Source organism: Fringilla coelebs (assembly GCF_963513975.1).
Source record: "Fringilla coelebs genome assembly, chromosome: 1".
In the NCBI taxonomy this organism is placed as follows: domain Eukaryota; kingdom Metazoa; phylum Chordata; class Aves; order Passeriformes; family Fringillidae; genus Fringilla; species Fringilla coelebs.
This window is the reverse complement of record NC_140028.1, coordinates 62557958-62577894: the sequence shown is the minus strand read 5'-3', so window position 1 is coordinate 62577894 and position 19937 is coordinate 62557958. Positions and strand designations below refer to the sequence as shown.

General features: G+C 41.6%; 1 protein-coding gene across 1 annotated transcript in view; it reads left to right on the top strand.

Annotated features, from left to right (window-relative positions):
* TMEFF1 (transmembrane protein with EGF like and two follistatin like domains 1) overlaps positions 1–19646 on the top strand; it is a gene marked incomplete at both ends in the record, with an annotated part of 111888 nt that extends 92242 nt beyond the window's left edge. The window contains 5 exons of the mRNA XM_084206885.1: positions 7127–7275; positions 8206–8271; positions 13486–13609; positions 17755–17913; positions 19562–19646. Of these exons, the coding sequence (XP_084063011.1) occupies positions 7127–7275; positions 8206–8271; positions 13486–13609; positions 17755–17913; positions 19562–19646 (583 nt within the window). The remainder of the gene's footprint in view (positions 1–7126; positions 7276–8205; positions 8272–13485; positions 13610–17754; positions 17914–19561) is intronic.
* Between the last annotated feature and the right edge of the window lie 291 nt (positions 19647–19937).

Here is a 19937-nt window from a genome sequence, read left to right as displayed (position 1 = left end):
CAGTCGTGTTGGGAAGCAGACACAGAGGTGGCAGCACAAATCCTGGGGCCATCTAGAGCTGATGGGGTAAATTCTGTAGGTCAGATCACAAACACACAAGGTTTGCTCCTGACTTATTCTCAGCACACACTGGGCTTTTCAGTTCTACTGACTGTTCATGAGATGAACAGATCATCCTATCAGCACACAATCAAAAGGTAGGCTCTCTAGAGGGTCTGGGCTCCTGCCCTGCACTGCAGCCAGGGATAATTCATCCATGTAAGATCAAGGACTTCTCCAGGAGAGCTCTGACCATCTCCATGAAGAGAGATTTCACAGCTGGGCTTATCTGTTCGAGGGCTGAACTCCTCTCACTTTGAAATAATTTCCTCGTGTTCAATCACAATTTCTTTCCTTGTGACTTGCAGCTGTTGTCTTTCACTCCTCTTCGTGTGCCTCTGAGAAGAGCCTCACTCTCTGGATAACCCCTCTTGGGTCACCTTCTCTTCTCTTCTCTTCTCTTCTCTTCTCTTCTCTTCTCTTCTCTTCTCTTCTCTTCTCTTCTCTTCTCTTCTCTTCTCTTCTCTTCTCTTCTCTTCTCTTCTCTTCTCTTCTCTTCTCTTCTCTTCTCTTCTCTTCTCTTCTCTTCTCTTCTCTTCTCTTCTCTTCTCTTCTCTTCTCTTCTCTTCTCTTCTCTTCTCTTCTCTTCTCTTCTCTTCTCTTCTCTTCTCTTCTCTTCTCTTCTCTTCTCTTCTCTTCTCTTCTCTTCTCTTCTCTTCTCTTCTCTTCTTTCTCTCCTCCAGGCTGAGAGGGGCAGTGGCCCCAGCCCCTCCTCACAGCAGCCCTCACTCCATCCCTCACTCCATCCCTCTGCCCATCACAGCCTCTCACCACTGCAGCCCTCCAGTTTCTCAGAGTTTTTGCAGTTACTGGGGGCTCTCAAAGCAGGACAGAGTGCTCCACATGGGACCTGATGAGTGCTGAATGCAGGACAAGAGTCACTCCCCTTGCTCTGCTGGTGACCCTCCTGTGATGCAGCCCCCAGCCTGCTGCTCCCCTGGACCCTCAGGTCCTTTTCTGCAGAGCTGCTTCCCTGCTGGTCGACCCACAATCTGTCCTGTGGCAGTGTGACAGATGTCCTCTCATCTTCAGACCTCTGGAGGTTCCTCCAGCTTGTCAAGGCCCCACTTGAGTTGTTATCTTTTCTCTTTTTTGCTCTTTGATAAGGAAATCACTAACTTAAAAATAGCCTCACTGTAAAAATTCAAATTTATCATGTTCTCAGTTTTACATATTTTTTTTTAACAGAAGAAATATGGAAATGGGATTCTGAGCACATTCAGTCTTTTTTTTTAATAAGTGTACTGTGCTGTCAAAGATATGTTTTGACTTATAATGTAGATTTTCAAGAAAGATTGACAGATGATCCCCAAGTAGACCTTTTGAGATTAACATTTTATGAGATTTACTTTGGAAAGCAAAGGTACCTCAGCAATATATAAATTCAACTGGCCTATAATTTACATAGTGTCTGTTTTCACAAAGGCCAAACCAGAATTTCAGAAGTATTAGAAATTACAGTTAGAAATGCCAATGTGGATATTTCAAAGTCCTAGTCTTTGCCTTGTCTATATAAATTGTACTCCAGGGAAAGATTTGGCCTGTTTGAAATCTGGCATGCAAGTTTATACTTACCTCTTTTGACCACTTTTTCACTCATTTGCCAACTTTATTTTTATTAACTTTTTAGGGTATGATATTGTATATTCATAAGGAAGGGTATCTAAATCCTGTGTAAATGCAACTCACAGCTTTCTGATCCAACAGAAGAAAAGAAATCCCAAGTATTTGTGTATAAAACAAACCAGACAATAGAGAAAATCAACCTAAACAAGGGATTTAAGACTGTGTTGTGGGATTATGAATTATGAAAATCTGGGTGCAGGATACTCTGATATCATAGGAATAGCATAATGGTCTTTTCACTATACTGTCTATTAAGAAATGGAGTAGATCCTAGATGGGTAATAATCCATGTCTGGTTTTTAATGTATATTTTTAGTGATCTTTGCAGCAGTGTGTGCCAAGTCTTTGAAGGTTCCTATTATCTGGGGGTAGAGGGAGTGTTAGGCTGCTTTTGAGAGAGCAAACAGCAGCTCACCATGTATGCTGTGAGAAGCCCACTGCAGTAAAGACTAGATTTCTTCAGTGGTCAGAGAGAGCCATGCCATGAAAAAGGGGAATGTAGGAAAAGGGAGGTCTGGAAAATAGCTGAAGCTTATGGTATTCAAAGGGTGTTCTGGATCGCTGGGCAGAAGTAAAGACAGAGTGCTAAAGCCAGGCACAAAGAAGCTTTGTAGAATTGAATTCTACTTCTCTTGTGCTATAAAGGCATTTTTAAAAACACACCAATAACCTGATGAAGATTCAAGTCTAGTCAAATAAGTAGAAAAATCACTTTGAAATCCAGATTTTCTTAGTTCAGGTTTCATCAGGGAAGAAGTGCACACAAGGGAAGAAGCATCAAATGAAAGGTAATCCTTCATTTGGCATGGTTATATTCTTAACTGCAATTGCAACACCCCTGCTATTTCAATTCACCTAAATTTATTCCATCAAGCATACCCTTATCCATCTGTGTGCATTTCACACACTTTGTTTTACTCTAGTGTTTCCATTTTACATTTGTAAGCAGATGTGCCAATGAATTGGTGAGTACCTGAGAGTGCTCAAAGTTGTCAGCTACTGGGAAGGGATAGCAAGCAGCACTCCCTCTGAGGCCAGGCCAGAAAAATACATTTGTGAGCAAGACCCAGCTGGGCATAAATCAGCAGCCTGATCTGTTGGTTGGAAATGCCAGTCTCTCCCAGCAGCCAAGCCCGTTCCACAAGTCAGTCATGCTTTTCCTTTCCTTTTTTTCCCCTCTCTTTTCTTTGAACCTACCAGGGTTTTTAAGCACACAGAACTTCCAACAGACCACGTACACCTTGAAGCCTGAAAACAAAAGGCAGCCTTGAGATGTGTTCTGATCTCTGGGGATCTAATTAATTTACTAATAGCAGCAAGTGCTCTTACAGCCTGAGCTTGTCGCTTCATTTTACTAAGCACGTTTGCTTTGTTACACCGAGTAGCCCCTAAAAAAATGAGTTGTACATCCTCATTTATTGCTTATTAAATCCAGCCAAAAAATCTGCTTGGTTTAATTATATCACTTTGTACTTTCTTGACATTCAAATGCTTTTCTGTTTAACTAATGGTGTTAATGAATGATAATGCATCAGCTCTCTGATGACAGGTGACAAAATTCAGGTACTTTTTCTGTGTACCCTAGTACATCAGGAAAACATCTGAATATATCCTGTTGATTTCCCTGGGTTAAGTGAGAGAAATGATCTGTTGAGAACCTTCAGCAGGAATTTCCTCCAGCAAGACATCAATTTGGAGCATTAACTGTATAAATCCTTTTGGTTAAAACCAGTAGGAAGGCAATAGGGAAGAAAATGTTTGTAGGGCTCTCACTCCTTTAGCTCCAGTGTGTCTTTTACAACAAGCTTTTCCAGCAAAAATCTGAAGCACTCATTCACTTTCTTGTATGAAGCATGAAGCACATTCAAGATGTCCTTAATACAATTCTGTTAAGTGACTTTACCTTAAGTGACTCTTTTCTTCTGAATTTTACATTTAAGGTCCACTCTCTTCCTGGGTGTCCCTCTTGTGCTTCTCCCTGGGTGTCCATGCTCTCTCTTCATGATCTCAAGCTTTTCCTGCCCTGCCTTTGTGAGCAGCTCTGCATTGTCCTAGTGCTCTCTCTGTGCTCTGTCCCCAGCAGGAGAGAGCCTCCATGGAACAGATTGCAATATGGGAGCGCAATTCTGTGTTCAGTTTCAGTCTTAGCTGTGAAGGAAATCAGTCCTTGGTGCCTCTTACAGGTTCTCCTGCTTGCAAAGGCCTCTGATAAGACATTTGCCCTTTAAGATACCACTCTTAGGTCATTCTCACTGTCTGCTGTGTCTTCTCACATACTTTGTGTGCTTCTTGTGTGATCTGTGGTTTGGTCCGACCTGTGGGCTCTGCTTGGTAGCTTTGAGCTTTGACTTCTTCTTGGCTTTGGCTCCCAAAGTGGCTGGTGGGGGGAAAACTGGCTTCCACCAAGCAGTTGGATTTCCTGTCATCTCAGTACCAAGCTATTATGTGCCCTCTGTAGCTATCTGACGTCAGGATATAGCATATTTTCAGGATTTCATAGCAGGTTTGTTGGCAGGTCTTCCAATGCTTTCCTGAGCTGCTCATCTGTTTCAGTCTGTGGTGGTCCCATCCCCTCACAGGGATGCAGGCTCCAGTTTCAAAGTGTTTGATGTGAAACATCAGAGCAGCAACTTGCTCTCCCATGGTTTTACCTTCCTTCACAAACATCAAGCAGTCAAAAACAACATTCTTTTCATGTTTTCTGTCAAGAGCAACACCCCCCATATGTCACTGCTCTCATCTCATGATTTGGCACTTCCTGCAGTCCTGTCTGTATTTTTGGTCTAGTGGAATCTGTCTATGAGCAAGGACAAATTCACTGCACCCTATGCAGACTCTGATGAGTCCAGGTTTCTAATACATGCTCCTGGTTCCCTCTCTGCCACCCCACTGCATCTGTGGGAGTCCTTTTCCCTTCAGACCATTGCACTCAAGCCATGTCCTCTCCTTAACCCCTTCTCTTTCAGTCCTCTGAAAGGCTTTAGAGGGTTATGTTGGAATAAGACTTTCAATTTTTTTAAAGTGCATCAATCCAGTCCAACTGTTCATTATGCCACAGTGTCCTTACACCAGCTGCTTTTGCATGTCAGACAGCTCTGCCAAGTGACCAGTGACTAACTGGCCAGGGGAAGGCTGGAAGTATCACTCACCATCGTGGTCGTAGGCAAAGCAGTAGCTAATGGCAGCAGGCAGATAGTCAGATACCTGTGAAGGGGCTCAACATGTGAAATTTCTGTGCATTGATGAGATGGTTAGAGATAAGACTGAGACTGTTGATCAAAATACCAGGGTCAGGAATTCATAAGCACCCCAAAACCAAACATCTGACAATTCTGAAAAAGTAAGCATTTAATATTAGATGTTCAATCTAAACACAGCAAAGCATGGAAACATAACCATTTTCCAAGTGGTTTCAACTCTAGTCTGTAAGGTCACTAGGAAGAAAAAAAGATATGTCCAAACCTCACCTTGTCACCAAGAATGACAAAACACAACCATAATCATGATGCTACAGCCATCAGATGGTGACTACAGGCAGATTTAAGGGGGAGCAAAGGTGTCTGTCTGCACGCAGCCAGTGTTACACAAATGAGGATCAGCTCTCTGCTAGTTTGTGTTAGTAAATATGCATGACTGCTGAGCCATGAGCCTTTTATTTGTATGTTGTAAACCCTAATAAGCCCCTGATTAGTCTTAACATCATGCGGGAGTAGGTAAACAAAATGGTATTTCCATCCTGGTTCTGAGGTTTACAACCATTACCATTTCTAGTAAGAGAGATTATCATAAGTTCATCATATTGATATTTAGAGGCTTCTTTAGTACTTGGAAGTGGGTCCCTAAGATGTGTAGAGACTCATTACTGGGGTAGTTTTTCACTGTCAGTAGGTGCACTTAAAACAGTATTTGCACTAGAGATGTTCTGTCTAGTAACAATCTGAAGTTCACATGCATGGAAAATTACCTGCAAAATTAGAATACTTAAATTAAGGAAGAAATGGTTCTCATGGAAGAAGAGGAAGAGAGAAAAGTATGTTGGCTATCACCAGTGTTTCTGCAGCACGGAATTTGGTTCTGCTGCAGATTTGTTTTCAGCTTGAGGCATATATTCATCTGTTTAATAGTTTAATTTTATCTGCAACAGTGGGAAAGAACACAAAAAACCTGCTAAGTTGGTTGCTTGGACATTTTCCCCCCTTCTTGTGACTTACAAGGGTAAGTCACATCAAGGTGAAGCTAATAGTTACTCCTGGCAGTCAGACCATGTGCCCCCTGTAGAGCTTTCTGACGAGGAGAGGGTCTGGTGCCCCCTGCCCCCTTCTCAGAAGGTGCAGAGTGGTTTTCTCATCTCATGACATCAGGAGGAGCTCGGCTGAGACCTGGACATGGTGCCCACCTTGTCCTTCCCCTCATCCTGCAGCCTCCCTCCTTATTTTCCCCGTCCCAAAGGTGGAGATAGACTTGCAGAGCACTGTGGAACATACACAGAAACTTTCATTCAAAAATAGAAGCTCAGTTAGAAAGCAGAATATTGATTAAAATAATCAGGGGGCGTGAGGCATGCAAAGTTGCAAAGTTTTCCTGTGCCCTTCACATATGTAAAATTTATGGACTTCTCACTGGGGCTCCAGGAGTATCTAACATGAACAGGTCACAGTCCTATCTGAGCCTTTGGCTGTCCTACCTGGTGTGGTTAGGAAACAGCTACATGCTAGGTCTTCATTTTTCCCACTTTCATTTTACAATCCCTAGTTGCAGATTGTGTGGAAAATGATTCATCCTAAATAACCAAAATGTTAATGGGATGCAATATGAAATAATTCAGATTGCATAATCTTCTTTTAAATGTAACATAATAGACCTATTGTTAACTTTCAAAGGTATGAATGAAAGTCTTTCTGAAATGACACAGCAAGATATTAACCAATATTAACCAAGCATATTGAGTCTACACAGCCTTTGAAATAGAACTCCTTCTATTGCCAACAGAAAAGGGATTCCTTTTTGTTTTCCCTTCCAAGGACCCTGATGCTGAAAAAGTTAGAATATTCCTCTGAATTTCTTCGCACTAGAGAATAAACACCACAAACTGGTATATTAATGTAGTAAATCTTCCTACACGTCTGTCATCACTTTTCAGGTGTATTCTATGAGATTGATACCAGAGTAAAACTACAAGAAACATGAATACAATATTGAAAAGCACACTGAAGCATGTATTCACAGTTTTGTACATTCTGTTTGGAAGCCTGAGATGCCAATGACTTCTCCAGCATCCTCATGCAGCATGCTCTCCCCTCTTGGCATGGGTGCATGAGCTAGCGTTTACTTAGGACTTAACACGACTTAATTTTTGTTTGCTGAATGTCAATTTTGTTTTGCTGTATGCTTCAATTAACAGGTGTGTATGTAACATAGACTGCAGTGGATACAGTTTTAATCCTGTGTGTGCTTCTGATGGAAGTTCCTATAACAATCCGTGCTTTGTCAGAGAGGCATCATGTCTGAGGCAAGAGCAGATTGACATCAGGCACCTTGGACACTGCTCAGGTAGGATTCATTCTGGCTTTTTGGAAAAATGAAATTCTGACATAACTTGGCTCAGTAGACTTCCTTTTGTATTTTTGGTCAGAAGTCACCGATGCAGATATCAGTGAACTCATCACCTGCAATTTTGAGTTCCCCACACTACACACATAGAGCTGGGTTTACATAGCCTTTCTTTGGCTGCTGTTACCTGGAAAGACAGGAAAAACTCTTGGAAAATCTAAGCAATAATCCAACAGTTCTTACATGTGGGGGTGGTAGGAGAACAGAAGGAATATGGGTTTGTGGTAAATCTTCCTTCTTGTTGCTGTGGGCTGTAAAATGTGCTTCCAGTGTGAGTCAGGTTGGGCCCCGATTGCACAGACATTTATCCTTTATTCTTAAGGGTTTTTTCCCTTATTTGCATTTCAAATGCTTATTGGGAAATAAGCATTTGAAATATGATCGTTTCCAACCAAAGTGATTCTATAATTTCCTTTTCCAGCGTTGGAATGGTCCACTGAAGCCTTCTGCCTGCTGCCTTGTAGCTAATCCTGCCCATAATCCTTCGGTTTTGGGGGCTTGCATTTAGGACTTTCTCATGGGAATAACAGATTTCTACCAACTTTTTGCCAGTTCCATCTAGATCTGTAACTTGGGCAGTTCCAACACCAAAACAGACTGTCACCAAAATAACCTAGGTCCACACCACAGAAAAGCTTTTCGTTCAAAACCTCAAGCTTGAGGTGTGCCATGTTGGTCTGGACACTGGGGCCACCAACTAGGTTTGATACCAGCCTGTTTGTGTGGGAGGAACTATGTGGGAGCATGTCCAGCTTTACTGCAATTTAAAATAGTTCTTTGAATATTATTCTGGCTTATCAGTGATGCACACATAGCAGTCTGGAAAATATCCTTTCCTAATAAGTAACCATGCATGTATTTATCACCTAGAAACAGATGACACAAATGCAGTTGGAAAGAAAGATGATGGCATGCAGTATCGGCCAGAAGTGAAAGGTACGGTGCAGACTTTGTGCTTCTTGGTTACAGCTCCACAAGATGAGAAAACAGTCTCTCCTAGTCTGCCTAACAGCTCTGATTCCTGTAACTGAGACAGACCTGTGAGCAGTTTCTCTCTTGCAGCACGTTGCAAGGCTAGTGGGAAGATGTGCCTGATTTGTAAGTTTTGCCTGCTCTGTTCCTCTAAGATGCCCAGCTGCTCAGTACCCTGTGTGGTGGCCACAGGACTGGACTCCCTCCAAGTGCTGTGAAAATGACTTTACTAGAAGACAGCAAGCTGTGACATTCCTGATGAAATAACATAGCACAAGCCTCCCTGCCATGATCCCATCTTTTCTGTTAACTTCTGGGGAAAATGGATGATTTTGTATTTGTCAGGTTGTTTTAAAGTATCTCAGTAAACTAATATGCTGAACCACATTGGTTGAAAATATTTCACCTACATGAACTCTACTTTACCTTTTAATGACCTTTAATGCCTCAACTTTTTCTTCACCCCTGCTAGTCAGATGACCATACCCATCAAGTATCACTCCAATGCTTTCTTTAGACCTCCTGTTGCTGGTAACACACTTGAAAAAGCCATTCTTGTTATCTCACACAACACTGGCCAGATTCAGTTCAAAATGAGCTTTGGCCTTCTGTGTCTACAAACCACAGCTCTGTACTCTTCCTGTGAAGCCTGATCTCACTTCCAGGGGCCATACAAATTATCTTTCCTCTTGAGCTCCACAAAGAGTTCCCTGTTCAGTCAAGCTGGTCTTCTATTCCGCTTGCTTGACTTACAATGCAGTGGAATTGTCTGTGCTTCTAAAGGCACTTCTGAAACCTTGACCAGCACTCATGGACCCCTCCAAAGCAGATTGCCAGGGTACTCCAGTAAAGAGCTCCATGAACAGCTTAAAGGTTTTTTCTGCTGAAATCCAGGGTAGCAATGCTGGTGCCCTTTTTCTCATTGCACTGAAAGCTCAACAATTAATCTCAACCATTTCATGGTCACTATGGCCAAGACAGACGCCTAAAATTACAACCCCCATGAGCCCTCCATTCACAAATAGCAAGCCTAGGAGGCTCACTGAGTACCTCTGACAAGAAGTTATTATCTCCTGAAAATGTCAAGAAAGTCCTGCTCATCACAGCAATATTATATTCCCAGGTGATGTGTGGGAAGTTAAAAATCTCCCATAAGGACGCAGGGTAGCAATCCAGAGATTTCTCATAATTGCTTACAGAATAAGCCATCAGTGCTCATATCCTGGCTGGGCACTCAGTAGTAGACACCCACTACCCCCTTTCCTTGTTTCCCATCCCTCTGGCCTTCACCCAGAGGCTCCCACCCACATCAGCACCAACTGTAAGTGCTGTATGATCACCTCTCCCTGACATACAACATGATACCTCCAACTTGTCTGCCCTGCCTGTTGCTCCTCAACAGCCTGGAGCCCTCCATCTCAACACTCCACTTGTGGGACTCATTTTACCAATTCATGCAAATACCAGTGATATTGTAGCACTGGGAGCTGACCAGTGCTTCTAGTTCATCCTGGTTTTTTCTCATACTGTGTGTGCTGCTGTTCAAGCCTTTCAAATGTGTTCCTGAGCTCTCCACGCTCCCAGGAGCAGTGGAAGTGCTCCCACTAGCACTTGCTACCCTCAGGTGATGCCATCTGACTTACCTACTGCAATGATGTTGGAATCCCCTTCTCCCATCAATTCTAGTTTAAACACCTCTTGGTCCTCCCATCTTATGCCCCAAACCTTCAGGACAGGTTGGTTCCATCAGGCCCCAGCATACCTTGTCTCTTCCATCATTTAAAACCCCAAAGGTTTGGTGGAAACACCAGACCCAGAGCAAGGTATTGACATCCTGGGCTCACCTGTTTGTTTCAAGTTGCCCCTCATTATTGGGGGGATTGAAGGGAAACACTATCTGTCCCCAAATTTTTTTAGCATTGTCCCCAGGGCTTCTGAAACCTCATCTGATTGAACTCAGGCTTTTTGTGGCTACATCATCATTAGTGACCACATGAAAGAGCAAGAGTGAGGAGTAGTCTGAAGGTTGCAATAACCTCTTCAGTCTTGAGGTGCATCTCTAATTCAGGTCCCAGGGAGGAAGAGAACTTCCCTGAAAAGAGAATCCACTCTGCAAATGGGTGCTTATATTTTGGACAGGAAGGAATCACAAATGAACATTATTCACTGTTCTTTCTCCTCAGTTCTGGTCTTAATGCAGGTTTTGTTCCAAGGGGTTGCTACCTTCTCTGTTAGCTCTGGTCTCCAGTTTTTTCTGTCATTATACTTGTTTTGCACTCCCATGGCTTCCCTGAGTAATGCCATCCCGACATGGCTTTCATGTTCACGTTCTTGAAAAGACATTCAGTGCCAAAAAGCTTCATATATTTTTCTCTTTTCACAAATTCTCTTATTTTCACTGCATATGATGTACCAGTTGGAGTGATTTAATGTCAATTTTCACTTACATTATGAAGGTATAAAAGGCACCAAATGCAATATACATCTTATTATGTTATGTAATGAAACACCACTTTCAGTTCCTATTCCAAAGAGGTAACAGCCTTTTATTCATTGCATGTAAATTGCCCTTGAAATCTAGTTAGTGGAAAAACCATTGTATATAATTATTATTATTAATGTGTATGGCTTGTGCAGTCTCACATTCAGCAAATGATGTGGATGGAGAGAGTATTCTTCATGAGAAAAAGGTTGTTTTGAAATTTTTTAATACAGTACTCAGGTCTCTTTAGATAGTGAGAGCCTGAACTGAACTTCTTTGAATTGTTTTTTTCCTTCAGGATAAGAGAACAGTCTGCACTCCTACCTGTTTGCTTTTGCTTTCAGTTCCTGTGAGCTAATCTTGTTAAACCCTGTTCTCTGAGTGGATAATATCTTCTAGTCTTTAGAACTCTGGCAGTCTCCTCCTGCAGTGCAGGTGGCTATCTAAAGTCAGAAAGGTCTCTCTTCCCAGATTCAGCTGGCTTGGTGGTTTTTTGTACCAAGATGAGCATCAGGGTTTCAGTTTTTATGCATGACTCTTCCTTCTGGTGAAGTTTTTGAGCTCCTATATCCAGTCATTCTTTCAAGGCTCCTACACCAGCTACATCTTTCACTTTGAAGCTCTGAAGCAGCCTAGCAGGTGTCTCTGATTAAAAATGGATTCCTGTCAAAAGGGAGGTAAATGTCTATTTTACACTAGGAATCACCTCCTGCATTTAGCACCCTCCTGCTTAATGTAAGTTTTGCCTCTGGCCTGTGTGTGGCTCTGGCCACTTGTCAGGGGATACACCTTTCAGTTTTCCACTGGGCCTCACATTGTGTATTAAATTAAATTAAATTAAAAAAAAAACATGTATTAAACCAGATATGATGCAGCTCTCTGAACATACTAATATAATTGTGTGTAGCTCATTACAAGGTTTGATTGGGACCAGATATGACAGTAATTAAATTCTTGGAAAAGGAGGGAGAGTATCGTTTTGGGATGAGACATGCCCACTTTTCTCCTCTTAGACATGTCCCCACATAGTCTGTTCCACCCGTGCAGTGGAAGACACACTGTCAGTATTAGTAAACATTCTTCCCTTGTGTCAAGCCCTCTGTATCTTCAAAACACCCTGAATTTACAGGTTTCCCTATATCTAAAACCTCTAATACAGGGTTGGGCTTTTTTCTCCAGAACCAAACTAAAATACATTCCAGACATTTCAGAAAAAACCTAAAAGAGCAGCATATCTCTCTTTTTGCCCTGTAAAAATACATTCTCTTTCTTGCTGGTTTAATTTCAAATGTCTGCAGTCATATAGAAGATTTCTTCTTCACACTCCCTTTGCTTAATAGTCTTTTATTTGTGAAGCTATAATCTATTGCCATGGATATGAACACAATTCTATGATTATGCTCACATCTTAAGATCCCTGTTCATTATGAAATATCAACTTCTGTGGTTAGCACTTCTTTACCAAAAAGTTTTGGGGGGGAAATGGTTGAACATGAACACAGCTTTGGATAGTTTTGGCAACATGACAGAAGCATGAAAGATACTGGGGCAGAAGGGATTGCCTTCCTGTGCTGGGCTGAGCTGGACAACAACTAGGTGCCCACCAGCTGTTTGCTCTATCCCAGCTCTCCTCTGGAGGAAAGAAGCAGGAAAGCACACATGAGAAAAACTCATTGGTGAAGCTAAAGCCAGTTTTACGGGTGAAGGGGTGAATAAAAAGAGGAAAAATAAACAAGAGATGCAAAAGCTGTCACTCACAATATCCCATCAGCAGACTAATGGCTGGCCAACCTCTGAGAAACTGTCACCCTGGAAATACCAAAACTATCGTTTTTATTGCTGAGCAGGATGTCATGTGGTGTGAGATGTTCCTGGGGCCACTTTGGATCAGCTCTCCTGGCTGTGTCCCCTCCCAGGCTTGCCCATTCCCAGTCTTCTTGCTGAGGGGAGAAGCAGTGTGAGAAGCAGAGGAAGTCTTGATGCTGGGTGAGCTCCATTCAGCAACAGCCAAAACAGTGTTGTGTTACCACTATTATTTCAGCCAGAAATCTAAGCCACTGCACTCCATCAGCTGCTGGGAAGGAGGTTAGCTCCATCCCAGCCAAAACCAGCACACCTCCCAAAGGAATGGGTATTCTAAACACATTTCAATATTTTTAAGCTCTCTCTCCATAAAAATGTTTCTCTGAGGAAGAGTGCTATTGAAGTGTGTTTGATTTCAACTTTAACCACCAGTGGTACCAATCAGATCTGGGCTGTATCAAGTGGTTTTCTACCCAGTAATCATAAAATGTGGTTCAACATCTTTCTAATCCTTTTTAAAGGGTTCTTTTTCATCTGTTTACACATGGGAGACAGCTCTCTGTATCTATGTATTAGCTCTTTGCCCCAGTGCCACTGACAAAGCTTCCGCTGATCTTCCTGCTTTGGTTTGTTTCTGTCACGAACACTTTTCTCCTTGTTGAGAAACATGATATAAAAAGCAGGTTTAGTGGTGTCTGAGGATCATTTTCCAGTGCAGTACCTTCTAGCAAATCTCTGTAGGTGCCTCTGAAACTTCCCCCTTAAGCCTCTGCTTTATTATTCTCTATTCCTTTATTCACTGCAAATTTTTAAGGATATGCTATTCCTGGTTGAGAGTTTTAAATTAACATCATAGACCCATGTATAATTGTTTATGTATATTTCTTTTCAAGATGCCAGTGATCAAAGAGAAGACATTTACATTGGAAACCACATACCTTGTTCAGAAAGCTTCAATGGTTACTGTATACATGGAAAATGTGAGTTCATTTATTCCACTCAGAAGGCTTCCTGCCGGTAAGTCCTTCATGCCTCCAAAATCTGATTGAAATCACTGTAAAGCTTAATCAAAATGCTCTCTAGGCATAATGACAGCATGTGTCACTTCGTGATATCTAAGCAGTGGCACAGGAGGAGTATCCCTGTGCTGTGGGCAGCACCCAGCTGCTCCCATCAGGAGGGAGATAGTGCTCAGAGGAGAGGCTCGGTCACTCAGGTACATCCAAACCTGAATCCCTCTGAGAAGTGCAGCCTCAGTGTTGTCTTCATATTTTCAGCTGCTAAATCATATCCAGAGCTAAAAAACCAAGCAAAACAGAAACACATTAAAAAGGTCCTTGCCTTGCATGGCTTCTCTCTCTGACTGTTCTTTTCCCACTGACGCCTTAGCCTGTTCTTACACTATCAGCACATTTTATTGTTCCCGTCATAAACTCTCTCTAGAGAATGAATCAATACCTTATTTTTAACATTTATTGCCCTTTTTCACAATAATAGGTTTGATCTAGAGAATAAAAAATTGCAAAATATTCTTTAGCCCACACCCTTTGTCTACAGAGTAAGCTAGCAACTCAGAACACTCAGTATTAAGCCCTTCTGTGTTTTCCAGAATATACGAATGTTCCTTTGCTCCCAGATAATTTTTTTCCTTTACATTTCACCAATCGAATTCTGGATCTTTGCTTTCCTCCAAAATTTTATTATTGTTGTTGTTGCTATTATTATTAGTATTACTTAAAAGTTGCTTATAGCAAAAGGCCACTTAGCAATAAGATGCAGTGCCCTACTTATTAGGAGGTTTCACTCCTGAGCTTCCACAGAGTACTTCTTGCAAGCTTGTACTTTCGAATTAATGTGGCTGAAACTGCCATAACTCTTTGCTTTCCTTTGCTTTTGAAACTTCAGCTGTAAATCCATTGGATGCTTTCATATTTTCTCCCTTGATCCTTATTGATTGATGATATTTAGGTGTTTTTTGCACTGCCGAGATTTAAGGGTTTCCAGACAGATCAGAAAGCAGGAAGCACAAATGGCAGAGCCAGCACTGTTGTCAACTTAAGCACTTGAAAACTTCCATTATTTCTTTTACCATGCAAGACCCTTTCTTTTTTATTTTCAGCTTTCCAATAGCACTGTTTTGGTTTTCTTTTGGTCTGGAACCAAGAGAACGCAACATGTCTTTGCTTCTTTTGGGACACTGGCTGCATCCCCAGCATATCTGGTTACGGTGTTCTTTTGACCTAGAACTACATTTAACACAATTCATAGGGTATTTGTCCTCAAATTGTTTAAAGTAGCAGTATTTCAAGGAAAACATTCCTGTCTGAATTAACTAATTTTTATTTTCTCAGAATTTTCTTCGTAACGTGCTAACCTTATAGTATTCTATCAATTTATGATTCAGTGTAAATTCCATCTTTTAAATATTTATTAATACTCTAGTAAGTATCGATAGGAAATGTTTTGATGGATCCAATTAATGTACCATCCTTTTAAATTCTATTTTATAGTTACATTTACTGTTAGTAGCTTCAGCTATGTATTTAAATATTCTTAATATGTTCTCAGTACTGAGCCTAGCACAACAAACCTCACGTGATTCCAGCCCAGAATTTGTGACTATCAGTTCTCGACCCTGACTATCAGATCTCCTTTGGATTTTCTTGGCTATTAAAATACTGATGGTCTCATGCTTTATGCATGTTTCCTACTGGAGCAGAGTTATTAAGGAAGCAAATAGTTTGTAACAGACATCAATCCACCGTAGTAATCATGTACCTCTATCAGAGAAAAAAAATCTTTCTTTCTCCAGCAAGGAAAATATAGAGATGATTGCTAAGGGCAAATTGTTATTTTCAAACGCTTTCAGTTCTCATAGACATCTAGCATATACATTGTTTCATTTGGCCCTCATTTCCTAGCAGCGATGTATGTGAGGTATGGGATGACCTATAAAACTGCAGAAAATACTTGTGCAGAGCGAATTCTGCTTTCACTGAGGGCGATGAATCTCCTTGCTGATTGTACAGCAGCCCTCCAGGGCTGCCAGCAGGCAGGTGGGAGGGTTTTGTAGCAGTCAGTAGCACAGTATTGAGTTTAGCAGCCTTTGCACAGATGGGATCGGGTCTGTCTCCTGCTGCCCCCCTTGTGCAGTGCAGTTCTGCCCTGTCCTTATGGCAGGTTGTGTCAAGGACACACAGTCCAGCCCTTTAAAAAGAAATCTAAACTTCTTTATGCTAAATCAATTAATTGACTAATCAGCTTATTTTGATAAATCCTTGCTGACCTCAATTGATCTTGCTATTATACTAAATCTATATTATCTTGTTATACATTTATGCAGCAGAATGTTTTAAAATCTGTTCTACTAGCTTAAGGTAGAAAGCTGGTGACTACTATTTCATCCTGCCATTATGAAATTATTAATGCAAGCACTTTTCCTCCTGAATTTGCATTCAGTATTTCTCAGAAAAAATTTCTTGTCATTTCAGTGTTTCTGAGGAAACATCTTTGAATTCCTTGTGCCTCCTCTGCCTTGTTTTGTCTCCTCTGCATTAAAGCAGCTCTCACATTGATAATACTTCATCTGCTACTTTCTTTAAGGAAAACAAAAGCAAAGTAACAATAAGATCTAAGTTCTCTTGACTAACAAGGAGACATCTTCCTTTCTGTGTTTTCTTGCATGATTGCCAGTGTGTTCACTGTCTTCATTCTTCTCGTATGCTTATACAGAGTTCTTTTTATTCCCTTCCTGGCTACCACTGGGCACAGTTCTACCACATGGTGGGTTTTCTTTAACAAGTCTTACTGGAATTTGGTTCATGAACCAAAACTCCTTACACAGCAGCTCATGGCTGGAGAAAGTAGAGTCACAAGATTATGAAGATGTAAACCCCAACTATTATCCCTGCATGCAGAGAGGGATTAGGAGTTGCATTAGCATTTGTAAAAAGGTCTTTGGTGTAATTATTTTGTTGCTCCAAACAGAATTAATTCCTACCCTAGCACAAAGCTTTTGAATGGATGAGTCTGATTTTGTGTTGCATTTGGGCTTGTCAGATCCAGTTTACAAAAGGATTGTTGCTCTGCCTGCATGTGAGTATTTCTTCTGCAGCTGTAGAGCTGGAGGCCAATTGTATGACTCAGTTGACCACAGTGATGCATTCGTGTCAGTGGATTCTAAAGGACAGCTGTACCAGGAACTTGCTCAGGGTTCTAAGTGGTGGCCTTTGACTCTGCAGACTTCATCTCAGTGCTTTGGATGCCTCTTGCCTTTTCTTGAGCCTGAGCCTCTTTTGCCTTGAGACATGAATTGTTTCAGAGTGTTTGCACTGGCACATCTTTCATTGCTGGAACGCGTCACTGCTCAGGAACAGCCTCTGCTGAGCTTCTCATTGAGCTAACTGCTGCTTTGCTCGGGCAAGTTACCATTTAGAGAACTGATTCTCTTCTGCTTCCAGCTATTTCTCCCCCACCCTATGCAAAGGATTTTGGATTCTTCCTTGAAGTCTCACTGGAACAGTTGTGATCCATTGAATTTTCTAAGCTGACCTCCATCGAATTCTGGCTCATCCATAAGGCAGGAGGGGGTTTGGTGCTGGTCTTGTCCAGTAGATTTTGCAAGATTCCACTTTTCTAGGTTGCAGCTTGAAAAGGGGTCTTCTTCTTTCAAGGTGGATTTTCAATCCATATTTCAAGGTTCCCCTTCCTCTTTGTCACTTCTGTCCCATATATAACAATGGAGCTGATTGAGTTGTGCTCTCTCTGTGTTTCATGAGCATTAATCTTGCATTTCATTTAGCCTTGTCTACTTGTCTTTCAAGTGTCTGCTTGTTCCACCCAGTTGCTACACTCTTCCTAAATATTGTACCAATATAATAATGACCCACATATTTCTTTTGACAAATTGGGGTCTTCCCCACACTAGTGTGCTTTCAGAGGGCCACTAGTAACCACATCCAGAAAAAGCAGAGCATATCTACTTGCTCTGTCTCCTCTCTTGCCACACAGATCCAAACCATTCCCTAACCCAAGCGTTATCACACATGCACCTTCTCACCAGCTCTTTCTCAGCTGGAGTTACCTTGGATTTCATCTGCAAAATGACTGGGGTGCTGTCAAATTACAGATTCCATGAAATATTCCTTTTCTTTCTTTTTCAGGTGTGAATCAGGATATACTGGACAGCACTGTGAAAAGACAGACTTTAGTATTCTTTATGTTGTCCCAAGTAGACAAAAGCTTACGCATGTCCTTATTGCAGCAATAATTGGAGCTGTACAGATTGCCATTATAGTTGCAATTGTCATGTGCATAACCAGGTAGGTAAAGACAAAAACAGTGAAAAATTCCACATTGTATGGATATACTTTTTCTGTATTTAATTATATGATGTCCAACATTTTATTTGCTTAATACGCACTTAAAAATTACCTGATGACTGAAGCAGGGTGATTATGTAACATCTTATCTGCCCTTTGTTTGAATTTTAAATTCAAAAACCACCAGTAACCACTCTGAATCTCCAGACCAAACACACAGCAGAACGGGTCAGCCTTAAAACAAATCCAAGAGTTAAGCTACTGTGTTAGGCCTTCCCTGGACTTACTGAGGTATTGCTGAAATTTTGTGGAACCTATGATCCCCAGCTACCAGTCAGTGAAACCAGAGAGGCTGACAAGATGCTGTTCCCTGTGGTACCACTGTAAATGGTGTTACACAGAGAAAGAAGTACCCCTCACACCATATACACTTTCTGAAAATTAGTGTGCAACTTAGTCCCATTTTTAGGCACCCACCGTAAGAACCTGTTTTGTGAAACTTAAAGACACACAGGCACATTTTGAGACAACTAGAGGTTGTCTAAAATTCTCACCCTGTGTAAAAACTCAGATGAGAGCCATGGGTTCTTTTTGATGACAAGGCATTCAGTTCTAGGACTTGAACCAAACAAACACTGAGGTCTCTGAGATAGATAAAGAATGATTTTGTTACCTTATAGGTGTAGGAAGTATTTAAGTTTTACACTTGGGCATCCGTGCCACAGTTTGATTTTTCCTCCTCAAGTTGTCCTTCACTTTTTCAGCTCCACTTGCATTGGGCCATAAAACTTTCTGCTACTGCATTAAGGCTTCCAAAACTCAGTGATGTAGAGGGACACAGTGAATTAACAATACAGGCCTTTTTCCCTGTATCCTTTGTAAAGTTCAACCCAACAGACCCTGGCACATGTGTAAAACACCACCTGCCCATGTAAAAGAGTTACTTGGCTCATGCACTTGATGCCATTCCTTTTTCCACTGAACATCCTGCTGACCCAAGCAGTGGTGTGGAAGGCAATGGTTCAGCTCCTCTTTCAGCCTCTGTATGACCATTCCCCAGCTCAGTCTCTCACATCTTGCTGCATCCCAGCAGGCCTGCTCCATCATTCATTGCCTTGGCTAAGTGCCATTCCCTTCAGGATTGCTGGCTTTTGTGAATCCTTTAAGTTGTGTGTCTGGGCCCCAGAAAGGGACCACCAGAGTCACCCCACAGAGAGACCTGGGTGGGCTCTGTCTCATGGGCTGCAGGGAGCAGCAAGGGCCCTGGAGGTCCAGCACTTCAAAAGGCTGATTGATCCAGTCTCACCATCCATTGGGTATTCAATATGAAATATGTATAAAGTAAAGCTAATGCAATCGTTCCCTATGGAACGTGTTTGCTGGATCAAGGCTGAAGGATGTAGCACCTTGCTGCTTTCAGTCTCAAGGTCAAGCAGGGCTCCCTTCTGCGTGATCTGGGGTCCTACAGACATCCCAGGGCACAGCCCAGTACTGAACAGAGGAGTGTCCCACTTGTCAGCACAGATCATAGACTCCTTGCTATTGTCAAGTACAGAAAACTGAGTCAATGCGTGATTGTTAGGCTCAATTATAGGTGGCATATACAAAATCAGCCCTCCTTTCCTATTTCTCTCTTTTTTTTTAACAGAAAATGCCCTAAAAATAATAGAGGACGTCGGCAGAAGCAAAACCTAGGCCATTTTACTTCAGATACATCATCCAGAATGGTTTAACTTAGTGCTTTTTATACCTACATTGACCATGTGATGTACATTTTTATTATATCTTTTTTTAAAGAATGGAAATATTTATTTCAGAGGCCTTATTTTTGAACATTTTTAGTGTCACAATGTTGGTCTGTATTCTGAAAGCATCAGCTCTAACAGCTATGGACTGCTTTAGTATCTTTACTTTTATGTTTTTGAATACGGTAGTTCATTTTCTGTATCTGTATCACATGGTTATATAATAGACTTGTGCTTTATCCATGGAATGTAATATTTTTTGGGAACACAGATTTATTC